Genomic DNA, 22,100 nt, shown 5'->3' with positions numbered 1-22,100 from the left:
CTGGTTTTTAATTAATTAAATTAAATTAAACTATTCATATCAGTGCATCATGCAATTATCTGTCATGAATGGTAGCGCCATGTTGGACAGAACACAGCTTCAGACCGAACCAATCATCTGTGCAAGGTCAGGCTGGATCAGCGTTAGTCCCACAAACTTTTCAAGACGTGACAGATAGAAGGAATTCATGATTCGCCAATTTTGCCCAAATAAAATAAATAGTAAAATAATTAAATATGGTACCTTCAATGATGTTTATAGATCCAATTACTTAAGATTGTTTTCATTTCCCATGATAAATAATTCCTGACACATTTAATCCTACTTAATCACTGATGTATTTACCTATTTTATCTAATTTTGGCACCCATAAATAAGTCTATAAGTGCGTGTTTAAAAAAAAAAAGGATTGATGAAATGTTGAAATGTGAAATGGAATTTTCCTAACCTCTTAGTTCCTTAAAAAGAGAAGTGCTGTGGTGTCTGTACCTTATGGCTGTAACCCGTCTTCTTGTGTTTGGCTCCTATGGAGTAAAGCACGGGGATGATGTCCGGTGGACAATCTGCAAAGTACGCTGTGCAAGTGACCGGGGACTCATGGATGTCCATGGGGTAGGGGTTCTCAAAGATGGGGAAACTACAAAGGAAGACACAGGAGACAAGGAAGCCAAGGGTGAATTTTGATCAGACGATGATGGAAATGTGTTAGTGCTGTTTATTATTTTTATGCAGTATTTCTGTATTTCTGTCTCGCGACATTAATTCTATTTCAGAATGCTTGTGGTGGCTCGTAGATGCATGGCGGTGGGTGAGCAGGTGGCTGGGAGAAAAAGACGAAGCATAATAATAAGATAACCTTGTTTTAATTTGTCAGTTCTACTCAGAACTTGTACTATGTTGACCAGGTTAAATAAAATTGCATTATTAAAGAAAAGAGACTAAAATACAATTTTCTAAAACTAGACTAAAATAGTCATGGATATTTCTGAGTAAAGTAAGACTTTCAATTGACTGAAACATGACTAGACTAAAACTAAAACTAAGACAGGCAACCAAGAACAAGGACTCTACTCCACGTTCCAGATAATCTTCAGACATCGGTTCCTGTCCTGACTGACGGGCACGCTAGAGAAGCAGCACCCCTTTTTCTTTTTGCATGAAACAGGCGGCGGCCGGATTTCGTGGGCTGCGGAGCAACGCGGAGCTAAGATTAGAAGCACCTCAGAATAAACACGAGGACGAGAAAATAAAAAATCAATAAAAAACCGCAGCGATCGCTTCTTCAAGCCTCATCTAACCAAAGAAAATAAGCGGCAAAGGGGCCTATGTTCTCACGGCAGAAATCATCACATATGCCGTGTGTCTATATGTGTGTGTGTGTGTGTGTGTGTGTACACGTACTTGCTTTGCGTTAGATCCACCACAACTAAATCCTTCTCCAGTAGAACGACTGCAGCGTAAGGCTCTTGAACCTCTGCGCACGCAAGCACACAGAAAGAAGAGCGACGGGCAGAATGAAAGAGAGGGGAACAGCAGAAGGGATGGAATCGTCAGATTATGTCACATGCATATTCATTAAATATTTGCATATCGGCAGAAAAACAAAAAAGGGAGCTTATCCGAAACCCTGGCTGGAAGCGCCAAAGGCGTTTTATTTTTGATGGTGTGGTCCTGTACATGCACTACTGTAAACTCATCCCCTCCAGTATCTCCTTCAGATAAGAACCAGTGTTGCGACTGTGGAACCATTTTATTTAATACGGGCTGTTAATAGTGTCGAGAAGTGTTCATATAAATATGAGCTGAGCCACTAAGGCTTCTGAAAAGTTCCAAAAAAATCTCGTCTTAGACGGCATTTTAATGTCATAATTACCTGAATAAATTAACCTTGCAAATAAAATAGCAGCTGCAAAAAAAAAAAAAAACCCGCGAGATTAGTCGGCTCCTACGTGAATCTTTGCATGCATTTGTTAAAGATTCATTATTCTCGGGTTGCTTGAAAATCATTTCCTCGCTGATATGTCTCCTATGAGCAGCAAGTAGAACTGAGAGAAGAACTGAACGTGTGCGATGAAACTGAGGGTGTTTAATGTTAAATTGTGAGATTGTGGAATTGGCGCCTGTAAAAATACAATTTGCAAGACACGATACAAAGTAAATTACTCTGAGATCTGTGTGTGTGTGTGTGTGTATACGAGTCTGTCGAGGGGCAGTGATTCACACACAGACGGTTTATCTGGAAAGTGAGAGGTGTTGGCGCGCCTCCCCTTTCTCAGTAATTACTCATTTTCTAACTGACTGTGAGCTTTTTCGCTCTCTCTCGCTCTCTCTCTCTCTCTCACACACACACACACACACACACACATTAATCCCAGACGCAGTGGGATTAATGGAACTGCTGTTTTAATCCATTCATTATGAAGACCTCTTGTCTTTTCTTCTCAGCCCTGCAGCTGATTCAGCCAAGTGACATCATCATCTCGGTAAAATCATCTTTATTTGAAGCACACATGTCTGTAGACGCGGGAGTATTTAGTTTCATCCTCGCCTACTGTACAGAAGCCCCAGAAACAAGAAGACTGGCTCACCGTTGGGGTAGGGCGTGTCGCACAGCACCATAAACTCTACAATGGGGTGGTCCATCTCCAGCACGGTGATGGCCTTGCCATGCATGATGGTCAGCGTCGGCCTCCGACTCGCTTTGTCGTACGACAGGCCGCCCGAGAAAATGACGAAGGGCTCACTGCTGCGGGGACAGATGGACACCAAACACGGTCAGCGCAGAACCATGCCACATCCAATAATCAATATGCCCTCGGCATTGATTTGTCTAATTTAATGACCCCAGATCACATGACTGACCACAGTCCAGCCAACCAGGAAGTGCACGCATTAAACTCCGCCCCCTTTTCTCACAATACTGAAGAAGAAGGGGGAGGGGCTAATCTGTTTACGGCCTTTTTCGTTTTTCCCGAATCATGTAAATAGTCATCCCTCAATAAATAAGCAGCTTCATATTTCACCTGCTGTTACGGTCACGTGAACACGATTCTGTGGCAATGCTGACAAATTTTGAATTTCTATAGCAATCCAGACCCGTGAGCAATGTATTTTACCAATTTCAGGCTGATCGCTGATAAAAAGATGAACACTAATTGCAAGTTGCAAAGGTTTAATTTTTTTATACGGTGCCATTTAAGAAACCACCACCAGATGGTGCTGCATGATTTATCTAATCTGCACCTGAGTTAATATTTCATACAAGGGCTACAAAAGCTCTCACGCTAACTTCACGCTGAGGGCCGACTGGACTGCAAGCCACATGGCAAATTTCGAGAAATATTAAAAAGACATCAATAAAATAACGCGCCGAGCAACCACGTGTCTATACGGTGCAGGCGTCAGAGCCATTTCAGGCAAAACCCGTGTTTTCATGACAGCAACAGCTGTCTCAGTTCCAAGAACATCTCTGGAATTCAAAAGAGCTTCCGAATTGACTTCTGCTGCAGTTTGATACGCCGCTCTTCTGATTATTGCGGTTTGAACTCAGCAGGCAGATAAATGGCGGAGAACGTTTCCTACGCACTTTACTCATTCCACCGTGGGTGGCTCCTAGGCATTTAGAGATATTAAGAACGAAAAGAAATTAATTCAAGCTAGCAGAAGCAGCCAGGCTGTCTCCTGAAAGCCATTAGCCAACCACCGAGAGCAGATTAGCGAGCAGAGTCAGCCTCCAAACAAGCCACGAAAAAACCAAGCAATCAGCCAAGAGGAGCGTCTTCAAACGCCGCACCCGGCCGCCACTTGGCACATCAGAAGGGCCCGGGTGGGCACAACGAAGCCCAGCTGGGATTCTGTCCCCAGAAGGTTCCTCGCTTCTCAGGGTTCGAGTGGAAGTGTCACAACTGACAGCCACAACGTTAAAAACCACCGTCCCCGTCATGCCACATGTGGGGCCTGTCACGGTGCCCACTGCTCACCAAGGGTGACGGGTTAAATACAGAGGACGCGTTTCACCGCGTCACCATGTGCTGCGCTGCAGCGCCTCACAATGACAACCACTTCACTTTCACCAGAATATCACCGTCCTGAACAATCATGGACTCCACTGGAGCTCTGAAGTGGAAACTCCTGCTTCTACAACACGGCATTCCTGCTGAAAGAGGGCACCCTGGCGCCGTGTCCTCTCCGCGTGAGCAGTGCAACCAACGCCTTCCGGTGGACACAAAACCGTACCTGTTTCTGGACATCTTGTACTCAACCTTCAGGATGGGCTTACAGGACTCTTTCCGTCCATCCCTCTGCGTCTTACCTGGGGAAGAAGGAGAGTAACGTCACTGTCGTTCACACCGTTTCTCTACCGAACAGTCGGCCATATTGCCCATACTCGTGCGGGCCTGCGTGACCGGCTGGACCGCGTCTCTTACGGTAGCTTGAAATGAATCAATTTCCTCCGTCTGATATTAATAATTCAATCTTCCTATTCCCATCCCTTCAAGGGCCTCAAGAGATCAGGCGACTGTACCTGACACGTTACGGGAGCGTTACGGGAGCGCCCCATGGGTCGCACACAATGCAAATTAGTTCTGCTTCTGCTTTACGTACTCCGACGAGGCCTGTGTGTGTGTGTGTGTGTGTGTGTGTGAGAGAGAGAGAGAGTTCGACTCGTTCTAAAAGGCCGGAGCCTGAACCGCGAGCAAGGAGCTGAACGCGCGATAAAAAACACCGAAGCCGCTTAAAGGATTTGCGTCCGAAAGCAAATTAAGCGGCGCGCCGCTCCCTGTCTGATCGCTGCTCCAACAGGTGCTGTCGGAACACCGCGGAATTTTCCAGAGCCTCATTGTCATGAGATAAACGTATGGGCCGTTCAGAAATGCCCTCATTTTTGATAAAAAAAAACCATTGATCAAATTGATCAACTCCCCTGTCCAGACATCGATCATGTTGTAAATGACTAAGGTTCCTGGAAATGGCTGCAAATTAATGGTAATTCTGCATTAATCAGTAACAATTAGTCGCTGGAACGATGCCGTTTTCACTAATCCACGCCTGTCACTTTAAAGGGTCCATCGATCTTTTGAAAAAAAATCCCTTTTCAATTATCAGTAATTGTGCAAGACTCGATGTGGGTCTGACTGCGGCGTTTAAGAGGTGAATCGGGGGTCACAGGTCGCACTCACCATGGGGGAAGGTGACCTGAACGGGCCTGGCCGTGTTGCGGAGGTTCCACACCGTCAGGCTGCCGTCCGAGTGGCTGCACATGAACTGCTTCCCCTCGTGGTGCCAGCTGACGGAGTGGATGGCCTGGAGACGTACGGTCACAACGAGACACATGTTTCATGCTGGATCCAGGGTTTCAACCGAATTAATATTGAATACGATTTGCTGCAGAAGCTGTATGGTCAGACATCGGTGAGCAATGGGGACAAAGTTACGACGGGCAGGAGGTGATGAGCTGATGCAGTCGGGACCATCTGGACGCCTCGAAGACCCCATGCGGCGATGTGGCCTTCTTCCTCCCGAAAACAGGGACGGGCCGCAGGCGGGAGCGTCTCAATTAACCGCGCTCAGAGGATGTGGGACGGCGCTAATGAGACAGCCTGGCCTGCGGGACGTTCGCTGTTCGAACCGTGTCAGCGTCACCACACTGCGGTCTGTGGGAGTGGCTCCGGAGGAGGGTCACCTCATCATTTACATTTACAGCATTTACCAGATGTTCTTATCCAGAGCGACTTACAGTCAGTAGTTACAGGGACAGTCCCCCCCCTGGAGACACTCAGGGTTAAGTGTCCTGCTCAGGGACACGATGGTAGTAAGTGGGATTTGAACCTGGGTCTTCTGGTTCACAGGCGAGTGTGTTACCCACTAGGCTACTACCACCAACGCGCGTGTTCAGACGGCGCCGGAACGGCACCCTGGGTGGATTCGTTGATCGCTATGATGCATCAGTAAAACTGTGTTGGTCCGAGAGCTGCAGCGGAACCAAAGCATGAAGGTCTGGGCTGGGATCCACCCAAACCCAACAACCTGCCCTATCCGACGGAGGAGAAGGTGAGAAGGAACGTGGAGAAGAGCATTATCCAGCACTGGTCGGTCGACCGAAGGTCCCATTTAAAAAGACTTTTTTAAGAGACGGAGACAGAGACAGGGACACATCCGAAGCGTGTTCCATTTCCCATCCGATGAATCATCCTCCAAAGCTGCTTTTGTCTCCATTTCGCCTCCTCCGTTATTAGAACGCCGCTTCATACGCCATCACGGCGGCACATTAGACCCACACACACACACACACACACACACACACACACACATCTGGGCATCTTACACTTCCCTAGTGTTCATGCCACTGTGTTTCTTGTGTATTAAAAAGTGTACGGAGAGAGAGAGAGAGAGAGAGAGAGAGATGGAGAAAATGAACAATGAACACTGATAAAGAAAAAAGTGAGAGAAGCGGTAAACTCTGATTGTAGACAGACGCTCGGTCCCGCTCATCAGAAAGCCCATTATGGGGTTGTTTTTGGACGTGTGATTACAGGACGGAGCGGACGGGCGTTGGACGGAGAGCCTCTGCCGCATCATTACGGAGGGAAACCGCGGCACAAAATCACGTCTCTACTCTGCGTGCATTTAAATGGGAACAAAAAAGTTGGTTTGCAACACACACACACACACACACACAATTATTCTAACTAGGACTGAGGAGGACCTGCTGAAGTTGCTGCCCTCGTGCACCAAATCATCTAAAGCGGAGACTTTTATTAGCAAGAGATCCCAGTAAATGGATTCGTCTGAAACTACGCTGCATTGCTGGGCAGGAACAGAGCGGATACTCGAACAACCACAACACTACATAGAACGCCGATACACTCCAGCACCTTCACTGTCAATCACTTCTGGACTCACCCCCCCCCCCCCCCCCCCCAGAATACTTGCACAAGCTCTTTACTTTTTTACTCTTGCACAATTTTTTTTCACTTTTTCACTTGATACCTTGCTGGTACACATATTTTATGTTTTATGTTAAAGACATAAAAAGTGTAATATTTGGTTATGTTTGCAATATTTGCATTACTGTGGTCTGTAGCCGTCGCTAAAAGCATTTCACTGCATATCATACCGTGTGTGACTGTGCATGTGACAAGTAAAAATGTGAAGTGAATGTGATTATGCTGGACGTGTCTTATTTCCTCCGCTGTCCGGCTTGCGGACCCGTGGATCAGTGTCTAGAATCCTGCCAGCAGCGGGGCGGGGGCGGAGCTTGGCGGGGGCCAAGGAGACGGCCCGACCGCGCCGGGCGGTCGCCGCCTCTGTCTGTCCGCCGACTCGGTGTGTCAAAAAAAAAGGTTTACGGAGGCGACGAGGGAGCGGCTTCAACATGAAGTCCCCCAATTACCCGGCGGGAGAGAAGCTCCGCGTTCGTTATCCGCCGAGGGGTCAGAGAGGCCGCCGCTCTCCAGCAACAGACAGCCGACACCCAAGGGCTGCGGTCGTCAGCAGGTACTGCGCGTGTGTGTGTGTGTGTGTGTGTGTGTGTGTGTGTGTTTGGTAGGTAGGAAGCGAGAAGCTCACCTCATCGTAATGGATTCTGAAATCTGCCTTCTTGGCTCTCAGGTCCCACATGACAACTGTGCCACTTTCAAAGCCAATCAGCAGCTGCGGAGAGACGTGGGGAGGACGAGCGAGAGGGAGAGGGAGAGAGAGAGAGAGAGAGACAGGAACTGCAGAGTGAGAACAGCAACAGGAAAATCCACTACAACGCAGACTAGAAAATCCTGCAGTTGTGGGAATATTAATAACAATCTCAATATTTCAAGCGTAACAACATTTATTTCTGATAACTGATGACCAAAGAAGACGCCGGCCAGAAGGTTTAAGGGCCGATTAGATATTCGTGACCACGCCTCAGGCCCTCTCCAGGGGCGTCGACCGCTCGCACGTCAAAACCTCGGTGAGATCAGATGATCTCCGAACTCCCACCGGATCTGGAGAGGATCTCAAGGTCCCGAAACAACCCCCCTGGCGTCTACGGACGTGCCGGTTGCTTTAGACTCTGGTCACGTCGGGGAATCCGCCGAGCCGCTTCTTCTCATCAGCGCTCGCTTCCACGGAGACGCCGGTGGCGGGACGCTGCAGAACCGCGGTTAAGGCCAGTGGGGACACAGAAGCCAGGCTCACCTTGCCTTCGTCCTTCGGGCTGTCGCTCAGGTGGACCACGGGGCCGGGGTGTGTTTTGGTTGCGCTGTAATGGAGAAGAGGGACGAGTTGAGGTTCTGCGGTTCTAGAAAATGATCTCCGAACAGATTTTTTCTGTGTACAACTTCATTTGTCCTGAACCGGGTGTCCCGTAAAGTTCTGTAAGAGGTTCTAAAATTGTCTGTTCAGGTCAGTTTCCAGGTAAGAAAAGCTGGAGAACGTCCAGGACCTTACATTTTCGGTTTCCCAACTTTTATGTGTGAAGAAGAAAAGTAAAATAAAACTTTAAAACCTGAAAAAAAGTCCACGACTTCATCACACACTCCTACGTTTTTTTCTTTTTTGCAGAGTGAATGCAGAGATGTTCCAGAAGGTCCTAACAGCACTCACTGATCAAGGGCATCTATTCACTGCCAGATATAGAGAATGACTGCTGCAGTTTTTAGACATTGTGTGTGTGTGTGTGTGTGTGTGTGTGTATTCCTGAGTGTGAAAAGGAGAAAAAGAGAGGCCAAGGATCAGGGGACACTCAGAGGAGGAGATTAAAAAGCCACACACACACACACACACACACACACACACACACACAGGTTATGTGCCATGGTATCCATGGCAACAGAGAAACGTGAAACGACCAAAAAACTGAACAGAAAGAAACAAAACCCAATGCTGTGCCCATATAACCGTGGTCTAGCAGAGTGTGTGCTGGAATGTGTGTGTGTGTGTGTGTGTGTGTAGGGTTAGTTAAACACTACACACTCTGTTCACCTCTGACCTCCATGGTCACCCAACATCAGCTCAGTACAGCTGGACAGGGATCCTGCATGGTGGAGCTCCTTTAAAACACCCCCAAAATTCATAAACACCGTAAACCGCACGATATCTCAACATCTACCACCGCCGAGGAAATCATTTTATTTCCCACAACGTGCACAATAATGAAACTGGAGACCATGTCTTCATCTGAAGCAGCGATATTTATCAATATGCTGTATTTCTCAATTGGCATTTGTGATAAATTGGAAAAAAAATAAAATAAAATAAAATAAAATATTGATCCATTTTATTGAAACTGAACTGTTGTTATTTTATTCTATAAAATAGTTTTTTAAAAAAAGTAAAACTTCTGACTGGTACGATCTGCTTATCTTTTTAATATCTTGTGTGTTCAATGCCGACCAACTCGGATCTGGTGGAGGTCGTTGCTATGACAACCTCTGGAATCAGGGTCAATCTGTCGGCTCATTTTTTAAAGCCAGACCAGAGCTGCTGTGGCGATGCGGCTTCCACCAAAAACGTCATATAGTTCCTACGATATTTCACATTTCACAAAATTACTAAATAGGCCTCATAAGACACTAAGCCTCACTTATGCTCACTTATCTGTTGGATCCACTAGGGAACGTGGAAGTGAACATGTGTGTAATATGCCGAATGTTCGGGCAGCTCAAATTCCGGACGAGAAGAAAGAAGGAAGATGTCTGGTAAACCTTCTTGGGACTCGTCTCTCTTCTTCCTGCAGGCCAGCATGGACCCAAACGGTGCGAAGTTCACAGCAGTGTTGTGGAGTGTGGACAATATTGCCACCAGCGTGTGATTTAGAACAGTTGTGACTTTACATGAAGGATTCTGGTCAGACTTTTAGAAAAATTAGGCAACGGGCCTGAAGATTCACTGGGGCAGTGGTGGCCTAGCGGTTAAGGAAGCGGCCCCGTAATCAGAAGGTTGTCGGTTCGAATCCCGATCCGCCAAGGTGCCACTGAGCAAAGCACCGTCCCCACACACTGCTCCCCGGGCGCCTGTCATGGCTGCCCACTGCTGACCAAGGGTGATGGGTTAAATGCAGAGGACAAATTTCACTGTGTGCACCGTGTATCACATGTGACAATCACTTCAATTTAAATACACAGCAAATTGTTGATTTTAATACTATCGCAAAATCACCAAAAAAATGGAGGGACTGTAGGTAAAACAAGGATGGAAACAGAGACTGAGATGTTCCAACAAAAATACCAATAAGAGTTGCCATGTAACTTAACTGATCGCCTCTGTTGAACGGCAGTCTAAGTCTAGATATCCAGGTATGAAGATCAGAGATGGAACTACAAAGCACTGATGCACGTCGCTCTGGAGATTTAAATGCATCATGGTCAGCTGAAAAACACGCCCACTAATGTCTAATTAATTTTCTCCAGAGCTGAAGATATATTGATGGAATAAATAAGATGCTGATATCAATATAGAAAGTGGTGGGGTTGATACAGAACCCATGTTCCGCTTCCTCTTCCCTTTGTTCGCTGCGGTGGAGAACGTGTGGTTCCCCACCGCTGTCAGACAGGAACACAGACGCCGCGGTTCCGGGCCGACGTGTGAATCCCATTAAAGTTCTGTCACGGCCGCTTACAGGACCTGGGGGACCTCGGCCCAATCTTGTGTCCACCTTGTCGGCCTTCCCTCTCGCTTCCTTCTCTCTCGCTCGGCGCCACCATCCGGGCAGACAGACGGTGGACCGATCAGGAACGAAGGTCCGGACCGACAGCTGCCGTGTCACTGGTCTATAAACTAATCACAGCGAACGTAAGTTGGACGATTTTGACAAATATTCCAGACTAATTTGTGATTATTTACTACATTATGTGCACTAAGAACTGCAGCACAACCGTACAAAATGAACCGCGCTGGAACTAGCATACCACGCCCCGGGGCCCTGGCGCTGGTCCCGACAGACTCAGAATGGGTCCGCGAGGGGTCCGGCGAAGCCCCACCACCCTTGCCGGAGGGTCATGAGCTGGGGACACCAGCAGGGACGTGCAGTGGCAGGGGCTGCATGTCACCAGAAGGCACCACCGTGCGGTACGGTAAGCGGTTGCCGGAGGGTCCGGGACCGCCACCCTGCGCGATGCAGGGACATGAGCTGGGGACACCAGTCGGGACGTGCAGTGGCAGGGGCTGCATGTCACCAGAAGGCACCACCGTGCAGTACGGTTGCCGGAGGGTCCGGGACCGCCTCCCTGCGCGGTGCAGGGACATGAGCTGCGCTACAGTAATGGGATATGGGATATTATGGGATATTTTGTGCAGAATTTTGAGGTACAAAAATGAATTTGATCAACTTCAGAATAAGGTTTTGACATAAGACTTTCTGAATACACACGATGTAAATGAATCCTCGTGTACATGTGCTTATGCGTGTGTGAGCCCGTTAAAAGCGTGAGGTACCAGCAACGAGCAACCAAAAAACCAGACAGAACCGGTGCCACCAGATCAGTTTTTATGGTTTTTTTCCAATCCCTCCTCTGCTGTGACCGCATCCAGCCAGTAATCCTGAGCCGTCGGCTTCGTCTGCACACGGGAGCTCAGTCGGCTAAACGCCGCTGGTAACCTGCAGTAAAGTGTGAAAGTGATTGCAGCACAGCACACGGTGCACACAGTGAAATGTGTCCTCTGTATTTAACCCATCACCCTGAGTGAGCAGTGGGCGGCCATGACAGGGAGCCCCGGGGAGCAGCGTTGTGGGGACGGTGCTTTGCTCAGTGGAACCTCAGACAGATCGGGATTCGAACCGGCAACCTTCTGATTACGGGGGCCGCTTCCTCAACCGCCAGGCCAAGCACTGCGATGCGGAGCCGGGGGTGGAAACCGTATCCGGAATTCCATCCACGCTCCGCGTCGGCGCGTCCGCAGCCCAAGCGGCATGTTAATCGGGCGGACTTCTACAGGAACCTCCGGCAGCCCTCAGAAGACCCACTCCGTCTGGCTGCGGGTTGTTATGCCACATCACTGACTTCCTCTCCTTAAAAACAACCTCTTTTGCCCTTTAAAGGTTAAGATATTCCTTCGCTCGGGGAGATTTACTACTGCCGGCCTCTGTCTGCCGCGTTTCCAGACTTCTCGTGGCTCCGAACCTCGGAAGAAACAGACGAACGGAACCAGTTCCGTGCGATTCCACGCGTACGTGCCCAGCACGCAGCCTGTCGATATTAATGGACTGACCCAGTTCAAAATGTAACGCCTGAATAATGAAATACGTAAAAGAATAAAAATACGGATGCTAATCGGCATTATGTGTTCATTGTCATTGGCTACGTTGAGGTCTGCGTCCACCTGAACAAACCCCGCCGCCCTGATGGTGGTCACGTGACCAGCCTTTTCAGGCTAAGTGCCTGTCAGGACCCCAGGGAGTAGGCGCTCAGCCTCTGTTTGATGCATTATGGGTAGAAACCGGGGAAGCATGCGTGACTGGGAGGATGGGAGGAGAAATCGAGTGGATCGGTGGAGCCGTTCGCTTCGCCCTTGCCTCGGCCGACCTGCACGGCCAAACGCGCCAATCCCGCTTTTTTTTAATTATTATTTTAAAAAGGTGTCAGATATGATTTCCTCTTTTGATACTATTGGCGTATTTGTTTTTTTTTTTGCAAATTTCCAGTCAAATGTTGCTGGCTGCATGAATTTTCGTTCATAAATCACTGGTCCACGCTGTAGACCAAGAGAACTTGCAGGTGCTCTGTGGCTCCATCTGAAGGGTTCGTGGGATGTGCTGCACAGACCATTAACACGTGAATCAGGTGTCTAAAGGAGTTTTATTTTTAAAAAGATCTGAGGTCTGTGTGTGTGTGTGTGTGTGTGTGTGTGTGTGGCAACAGTGTATAATTTGAACCTGGGCGCGTTGTTTCTCAGATCAGGCTTCCTTAATTCCGGAGAATTCCACTCCCCAGCGCGGGGGCTCCGGCAGTAAATACTCGACTGAAGGGTTTAAACACCCCACTCGCCCGGCCGGGGGGTCCCCGCTTAGACGACACAGCCACATTCCAGCAAAGCGTTGCAGTTGCTCGGTGATTGAACGTAAAAATGAGCACAAATGTATTTTTTTTTGTTCCGTCATGCAAGACTCTGAAGAACCAGTGGGTCCATTTATTTTTTTCTGGAAAAGCGGCGACACGACTTCCTGTCTGTGACAAACATTGTTGTTGGTGAATGGCGCGTTGGCGACGTCATTTCCACGAATCTCAAGCTGGAAAAACATCTCAACATCTCAAACACCTCAACATCTCAAGCTGGAAAAGCGCGCAGATAAGGTCGTGCCGTCATTTTCCCGTTCTACTGTGTTGTGTGGAAGGAGCCGAGCGGGAGGAAGCTTGACGGCAACATCACAGCATGGTTCAAGTCCGAGTCCGTTGGGGCGTTGTGAGTCGTGGCGGGTCCGAATTCCAGAAGAAAATCCAGCTCATTTGACCCACCCCGAACGGCATTATCGGGAGATCTCCATGCTCGCCTCCCGCCGGAGATGTCCGTCCTGTCAGCAACATCTGCGACGCATCGATGCCCTTCATCCGTAATCAATTAACGGCCAAAATCAATACCCCAGACGGCCGAGGAACTGTATTAAGCCGAACGATTATGCAGGCGCCCAAGAGAACGAGGATTGATTTCAGAACCGGGATTTTTGCTCTTGAAATTACGTTACACGTTCAAAGCGCTGGTTCTGGATGTCCCTGGAACTACGCTTTCAGTACAGAACTGCTACGGTACTGAACGCTCGGCCCTGCTGATGTTCTGGTCGAGGTATACGCGGTTCTAAGCCACTCACAGCTCGATGGCCTTGTTCCACATGATGACGTAACCGGACAGGATGAAGGACTCGATGTTGGCGATGTGCGTGTTGCCCCGCTCCGTCCCGACGTACAGCCACTTGCTCTGGAAGGGAAGATGGCAGAACGTGATCCTGCCAAAGAGAGAAAGACAGAGAGATTTGAGATTTCAGAAACGTCGCATGTACTATTCCGTCAGGGCGGCAAAACAAACACACATCCAATAAATAATTTACCGAATGCATTATTAATAGTAATCATTCTGAATCACATTCATGGATCAAAGCACCTCTTGCTGCATTAGCCAAGTATTTGAACAGAAGACGTCTCAGAAATCGTTGCGTCACAGGTCCTTTATACTTCACATGACTCAAAGGACCGTGTTGCAGACGGGGTCATACGAATCGAGGGGCGAGAACCATTTGAAAGTGAAGTGATTGTTATTGTGTGATGCTGCAGCACAGCACACGGTGCACACAACGAAATGTGCCCTCTGTATTTAACCCATCACCCTTGGTGAGCAGTGGGCGGCCATGACAGGCGCCCGGGGAGCAGTGTGTGGGGACGGTGCTTTGCTCAGTGGCACCTTGGCGGGTCGGGATTCGAACCGGCGACCTTCTGATTACGGGGCTGCTAGGCCACCACTGGGTGAAACGGAGAGATATACACACACATTAATGAATGAATTGAGAAGCAGTGGTACCAAGTGGGGACTATTTAAAAAAGGAGGAGAAAAAGTCGTTCGCTACGTACAGCGTCATCCACGTATGTTTTTTTTTTTGCTCTCCGGTAAATGTCACTTCCGCACAAACGGACCTCACCCCTCGTTTAAAGTTCATCGGCGAGAAGGCCTGGCCACCTCAGGAGGGACCCAGCACTCACGCCTCCACTCTGCCAGTCAAATCAGCCGGACGCTGGGCGCGCCTGGAGCGGGCCCCGGCCCCCCGCCGGGCCGGCAGCCGGGCGGAGCGTCGGTGCCGCGCCCCGCTCCTGCTAATTATAAGGCGCTGCCGTGACTCGGGCGCTGACAGCTAAAGGGCACGGCTGGATCTCATCAGCGCCGGGAGGGAAGAGGCGGTGGAACCGGCGGCAGGCAGCACAGGATGTTCCTACGTGCGGCCGAGAGCGCAGGGAACCTGTGTGTCTTCTCCAGACCACGGTTCCAGAGCCACGGAGTTTTTCATCGAAGCTGATGCAGCTTAATTCTTTTCGCATCAAATATTCCTCAGAGGTGGGAGACACCATGTTGGAGCCAAAAACGAGCCGCATCAGCTTATCAGAGGATCAGGTCGGAAGACGAACCTTCTGTCAAATATGAAACACCGACCCTGTAATACGTTCCAAACCCAAATTCCCAGACCGTCCAGGAACAAATTTCATCCACCGGTCCTCAGGTATCAATAAAAAAAAGAAAGAGTCACATTTCTGCCATGGGACGGTGGTGGCCTAGCGGTTAAGGAAGCGGCCCCTCAGTGGCCCTCCGCTGAGGTGCCACTGAGCAAAGCACCGTCCCCACACACTGCTCCCCGGGCGCCTGTCATGGCTGCCCACTGCTCACCAAGGGTGATGGTTAAATACAGAGGACAAATTTCACTGTGTGCACCGTGTGCTGTGCTGCTGTGTATCACATGTGACAATCACTTCACTTTTTTTTTTTCATAGTTTGTTCTTTCATTTAAAAAGTCCCTTTGATATCTTAAGACACACACACACACACACACACACACACACTTTAAAAACACAGTAAGCACCTAATGGAGAGGAGGGCCGTGCAAATGAAGCTCCTGCTTCAGATCTGAAACAAGCTCGCATAATCTATACCGTCCATAAACGGTTCAAAAGCTACATGTTCTTAATGGGCAAATATTTAAATGGCACGCCCATATTTAGTAGAGGACCAGCAGTTGCTATGGGAGCAGCAGAAGAAACAAAACTGTGGTCCTGGAACTTGAAGATCGTGAAAGGAACACTTTGAGCAGCTTTGAGTCTGCAGCGCCTCTCTGAAAAGCTCCGACTGAAGGGCCCTCAAGCACTGATTTTAATTCCTCCCCACAAGACGAACGAAAGAACAGAAAAGTGCGAAGGGAAGGAGCCTCGTCAGAAACAACCTGCCCCAGCTTCTCCCTTTCTGGAGGACAGATTTACGAGAAACAGGACGTTTCACGGGAACGTCCACAATCCATCATTAACTCTGCATGAAAAGTGCTTCTAAGTGGTGGAACTGGTGCCGACGAAGCACTTTGTAACTGACTGGTGTCAATTAGCACGGTTCCTGGTTTATGTGGTTTTTAACCGTGACCCCACCTCTTCGCCTCGCCTTCCAAACGATCTGAGCTGACTGGAGTCAGGTTCTCCCGCAAACGATTTGCAAACCAACAAAAAACGTTTCAGTAACGCAACCAGTAAAACTTAAAACCTTACCACAACCAATGACACAACCGTCTAGCTAAAGCACCACATAACCAATTTTTGGAGCATTTTAACAGTTCATGGAACCAGGAAGTGTTGTAAGAACCACGAACTTCTGGTTTTGGGGGAATAAATTCAGGTGATGGTCCAAAGCGCTACAGATGGAACTGCCAGTGAAGTAAGTGAACGCGTGACACGTGTAACTGTTTAGCCACCCCAAGAGGTCTCAAATATTGGAATGCTACTCAACGCAATGATTAACAGCTCTGGTGGGTGTGGTCAGGCGAGGTGCCACCCCTGTGGCCACGCCCCTGAAATCATGCATCATTAACACATATCCAACATTGGAGAAAGGAACTTTTTCCTTTCATTCAGCACACATTCTCGTCCGGAGGCTTCCTGGTCTCTCGTTACAGTGAGAGCAGCACGGGGTCTTCTGGTCTGTTGACCATCTATCAAGTCATCTAGAAGCCACCCGGAATGGAGCGAGGGTGGAAATGTCCTGGCCAAGGGCCTGTACGAGGCGGCGGAGCGGGCGAAGGTGTCAGAGCATGTCTGATGTGCCACTTTTTTTTTGTTTTTTGGGGGGGGTCAGACGCCTCTGGTCCCCGCCGGACACGGGCTGGTGTTCGGGCAGGGCACCATCCCTTCTCATCCCTTCACTGTGCCACGCGTCCGTCAGTCTCCCTCTCTGCCCTCTGCATGTGTGCCCACAAGAACTTCAGAACGTTAAAGTGCTGTTGAGAGAAGGAGCAGAACCCGGCTTTACAAGACAGGCGTGCACGTGTGCGCGTGCATGCTAATTAAACTCATTACTCTTAAACAACAGAATAACAGGACTTGGCGGCTCCGTCCACATCGACCCGCTAATGGATTTTCCACATTAAAACCGGCGCGGCCCTATACATTAAACCCTCCCCGGGACGTCGGACACCCTGACACATCGCCTAGGCTCCCTCGACAACATGGATGGGACCGCGCGGCTCTCCGCCAATCAATAAGGCCATCATATCACACCCCGCAGCGTCTGGGGGTCTGATATTTAATATCAACTGAGATCAGCCAGTGCCGCCCCGACACCCTAATCTATCTGCCATTAGCATCCATCATCCGGATAAGCTCTCTAACATAGAGATCAAGAGTGTCTAATTCCCTCCTGTCCATGTCAATTATATTTCTCTTCCTTCTTCTCCCAGGGGGGGTCGAGATGACCAAGCTAACAAGGAACCAGAGCGAGTGGAACCCTGAAATGGACGCAGAGAACAGGCTGCGTAACGAGGGCAACAAAAACCAACCAGCCAAACAAACTTCCTGTCACCAGTGTGGCCACACATGCCTTAAAAAGCACAATCGTCCTACAAGAGCATCCGCTTTTTAATCATTATGGGACATTTCTTACAACACCATTGGATTCATTTGTTGCGGTCCAGTGATTGGGACATCAGACATCAGGACTTAAGCCAATCAGATGCAGAGTCTCTCAAGTGTCCACTATAGACTTGCAAATATAAAGATTTAGAAGTTATAAAGATCAAGAACGTACTTGACATATTAAAAATAAATGAAAAATAACACTTTCTTGAGACGATGATGTTGAGTTAAGGTTTACCACCTGGCGCTTGTGGTTGATTTTTCTGCATGAAATGTGACCGAGCCCGTAAACCTGAAACGACCCAAGGCCACAAATATTCGTCCCTTCCGATGACTGCTGGATTCATCTGGAAACAATAATCACATCTGCACGTACTCAGACATGCCTGTCTGATTCAGGGGATTCATCTGTGCATTCACGCGGTTTCGGTTTAAAAAGACTGTTCCAGCCCTGAAGGGAAGGCTCTTACTTCAAAAGTTCCCCCTGGAAATCTCCTATTTTTACAGAAACCTGTCAGCGGGACGCTTTATTACCGAGGACTGCAGTCACAGTCTCATCAGCCAGCCTGCGATTGCCTGAGACGCCGTCTGTAATTAATGGAAAATTTGTGGAGAAACAGAGTGGTCCAGATGTACCTTTTGTGTCACAACCTTGTCCTTGCCAAAGAACGTACGCCTTCACAATTTTAATGATGCCTAGAACACGAATCAATCAAGGACAGCTGCACGCTACCTCCCCATCTCTCCTTTTTTCCAAGCAATTAGCCAATGATGATTAGGCACTAATTGTATGAATGCTCTGCTGCTCGGCTTTATGAGGCTGACTGTTTCCAGATCAGCATCGGATCCCTGTTGGGGCTGCCCTCCAGCGATGGCATCCCACCTGCTCTCCCTGGAGAAGCACCACCTGTTTACATCCCGATCGCCTCCATAACACGTATGCATGTGTAGCATGAGGTGCGAAGTGCCTGTTCTTGCCACGTTTGAATGCAGTCGTCACGAAGTGTATGGTGTTTTCGTGACAGTTTAACAGCACCGCGATGCCAAGCTGCCTTGCCAAGATGCCAGACGTTAACGGGGATCTTCACATTTGGCTCAATGAATCCATTAGAGTTACTAGCCAGTCGTTTTTTTTTCCTCCCAGGAAACATGCAATCGGTCTGTAAAGGATCAAGCCAGAAAACTATGCTACACAAGTCGCCAAGCATCATACCTCGAACAAAAAGAACATTCTCTAATTTGTTAGAGGAGTCCCACAGGGTTCGGTGTGCGGGCTGCTAATTTTTTTCCACTCTTGAGTGAGCAACATACGTACATGCTACTATTTTACAGAATCTCACTGCGTGTAGTCTCGGTATTGGAAATTCAGTAATTATGCAAATTATGTAATAATAGGTTACATAATTATAAAAACAAACACAAGTAGCATGAAGACCGCACAGTTGCCGAAAGCGCAGCAGCATCGAGGCAAACAAACACACTTGTGCCCTGGTTTCCAGCGGATGATGTTGAAAAGTAATGATTACGGCGACGCGATAATAAGCATAAATCACACCCACTACCTGACTCAACGCAATAACCCTCACACCCCAGAGAGCGGATCGCATAACGAAAGCCATTCTTAATGAGAGGCCGTGGCACAAATACAACCATCCATACACACTTGCCCTGACGGCCACTCTCACTCAGGCTTCATTTGCATAATTTTGATTTGGAAAAGAAAAATAATTGATGGAAATACAAATCGGGTGAAGGAAATTGAGGGAGAGATGTAATCATTTTTCACTGGTGGGACAGCAGGGGTGGATGGGCGGTGACCCTGCGGAAGTCGTGGCCTCGCTTTACGACATCAACTTTTATCTTTACGCCCGTCACTACACGTCCATCATGTCCGTAATTGAAATAAACAGTGGGTGGTAGTGGCCTAGTGTGGAAACACACTCGCCTACGAACCAGAAGACCCAGGTTCAAATCCCACTTACTACCATCGCGTCCCTGAGCAGGACACTTAACCCTGAGTGTCTACAGGGGGGGACTGTCCCTGTAACTACTGATTGTAAGTCACTCTGGATAAGGGCGTCTGGTAAATGCTGTAAATGTAAATGTAAGACCGCAGAGTCCCGGGTTCGAGCCCCACTTACTACGTGTCCCTGAGCAAGACACTTAACCCTGAGTAGTTACTGTCCGTGTAACTACTGATGGTAAGTCGCTCTGGATAAGGGCGTCTGGTAAATGCTGTAAATGTACGTGGAGTTGATTGGGCATAGACGTAAAATGTAAAAGAATGTCCTCCAGTGTTGTATTACATTTTGTAAATCTTAAGATGTCTAATTACATTTTTTAATTGGGACGGCTGCGTCAGGAGGGTCTCCGGCATGGAACCGTGGCGACCCCTTACAGGAGAAGCCAAAGGAAGGAGAATAACAGTCGGTGAAGAGTTCTCCTGATGCTGGTGTCCTGTGAGGCACCTTCTCACCGCTGGACACGTTCACCGCCTCGGCGTCTCTGAGGGACGGGACTGTTGGCTCTGTCTCGGCCGTGAGCCTTTCTGAATGTCGGCCCCGAGCCACTTTTAAAAACTCTGCTGGCTGCGAGTCTGGGGAAAGGTACGAAGGGCCATCGACCCGGAGCTCTGGCCCACACGGACGTTCAACATTTCATTGTTCTCAGACGCTCATCAAATGCCGAATCTGTCTGTTCTGGGTTCTGGGTTTTTACCCACACGAAGTAACGCATGATACGGACGAGGCTGCCGGCTGCAACTGGAACAATTACGCGGCTTATTCCATTAAAGTTCTACTTCTCCCAATTGGGCCGACATGCGTCTCATTTCGCGGCTCATTTATTCGGGCCGGGCGAAACGCAAACAGAAAGCCTCTCGACGCTCGCACGGTCAGACCCGCGTTACTGTTCCGTGGATGCATGTGTTCTCTTCATCCGTATTAATAAAACAGAGCAACAACAAGCACAGACGTTTAAAGAATGACGCATTCGCCATCGAACTGATTTAATAGGATTCGATCAGATGGTTGATCTGCCTTCTAAAAACGGTTATAAGGGGCTCTGCTTGGCTGAAGCTTCACGGAACGTGCGAGAAAAATTGGAAAAATGGGGAGGGAGGGAGGGGACGAGGTCTCGAATCATTGAAGTTAGGCTGAGGTTTCACCCAGAATGCCTTTCTGCAGCCTCGGGCAGCTCCTGCACAGGGGCCAGTCGGCATGAATAAGTACGGGCCGGATTTTTAGAGACCTGCTGTGTAGATCCTCGCTGTTTAGGTTGGTTTCACATCTACAAAGACTGTAAGAATCACAACATGGTCCTTGTCCACCGAACATGTTAAAAACACCAGTGGATGAGGTTCAAATGGGGTAAGAATGCTCACCTCTCTCTGTTGAACTTGAGAGAGTGGAGGATAGCCGGCCGTTTCTGCCGCAGGTTCCACAAGTGGAGGGTGTCGTCCGCACAGGCCGTGACCAGCGCCCCCTGTGGACAGGAAAAGCAACAGCACAAAATGAGCACAAGTTTATTCACACACACACTCCAGTTCAGTACTCAAAGGTTCAGTCCTGCTGCTGGGGAGTGGGTCTCAGACAGTCACAGACTCTTCTTTTCTCTCTCCCTCCCTTCCATGTTCTCCTGCTCGCTCCTTCGTCTCACACCTTGAGGGACTCTCCCAGCCTTGCTCTTTGAACTGAGGAATTCATGGATTTGATCCACTGGTCTCTCGATGCGAATGACACCATCTTTCCGAAGGGAAATCCAGGTGCGGGGGGACCTGAGGTCCCTGGCAGTGGACGGTTGGGAGAGGTGGAGGGCCGTGGGCCTGGTAGGTCCTGGAGGACGTCGAAGACATCTAACTATTCGCAACCATGATAACAGGGCTTGTGATTGGAATAGGCACCACCCTGGTTTATGGAATATTGCAAACTGTGACAGCATCTCAAAACCCAACTGGGCTGGTCGGGATGATTGAAAGAACCCCCATAACCCCAGGTGATGTTTGTGTATATGTATGGGTGGGTTGATGGTACTTGTTACTAGATACGTTTTTTTTCATCATCATCATCATCATCATCATCATTTATACAAGCCAGCCAGAGAAAGCTAGAGAAAGGTGCATATGTAAAAAAAAAAAAAAATCTCTATCAATGATTAATAACCTCTCAATCAGGACAATTAACCTCAGCAGTGGTCTGTACCATTGATGACAGCTTCACAGGTCTGGCCTTAGGTCACGTGAGAACGCTGATGATGAAGGTCAACTGAAGTTCCCCCACGTTTACCATACCCAGCAGCAGTGGACCACTTTAACCACCAAGAACAGCCAAACCACCTGATCACTCGGCCAGGGGCACTGTTCCACCTCTCCACTTTACTTTCTGCTTGGGCTTTATTAACACCAGCAGAAGCCTTCTTTTCAATACTGGGTCAGAAGTAACCCAGATTTTCTTTTTACGGTACGGGTAGCCAAAGGCTAACAAGCCCCGAATGACCCATAAACCGCAGCTGTTAATCAGTAAAATCCAGTTAACCCAGTTC

At 48.7% G+C, this 22,100-nt stretch overlaps 1 protein-coding gene across 1 annotated transcript in view; it reads right to left on the bottom strand.

Moving 5' to 3' along the window:
- LOC114774314 (syntaxin-binding protein 5-like) overlaps positions 1–22,100 on the bottom strand; it is a 62,104-nt gene that overhangs the window by 6,939 nt on the left and 33,065 nt on the right. Inside the window, exons 4-12 of the mRNA XM_028966239.1 lie at positions 20,944–21,044; positions 13,781–13,915; positions 8,176–8,239; positions 7,570–7,653; positions 5,181–5,304; positions 4,237–4,312; positions 2,589–2,746; positions 1,402–1,474; positions 490–637 (exon numbers count right to left, since the gene is read on the bottom strand). Of these exons, the coding sequence (XP_028822072.1) occupies positions 490–637; positions 1,402–1,474; positions 2,589–2,746; positions 4,237–4,312; positions 5,181–5,304; positions 7,570–7,653; positions 8,176–8,239; positions 13,781–13,915; positions 20,944–21,044 (963 nt within the window). The remainder of the gene's footprint in view (positions 1–489; positions 638–1,401; positions 1,475–2,588; positions 2,747–4,236; positions 4,313–5,180; positions 5,305–7,569; positions 7,654–8,175; positions 8,240–13,780; positions 13,916–20,943; positions 21,045–22,100) is intronic.

This window comes from Denticeps clupeoides, unplaced genomic scaffold (genome assembly GCF_900700375.1).
Source record: "Denticeps clupeoides unplaced genomic scaffold, fDenClu1.1, whole genome shotgun sequence".
In the NCBI taxonomy this organism is placed as follows: domain Eukaryota; kingdom Metazoa; phylum Chordata; class Actinopteri; order Clupeiformes; family Denticipitidae; genus Denticeps; species Denticeps clupeoides.
Note: the sequence above shows the minus strand (reverse complement) of the source record. Positions and strands in the feature narration are given on the sequence as shown.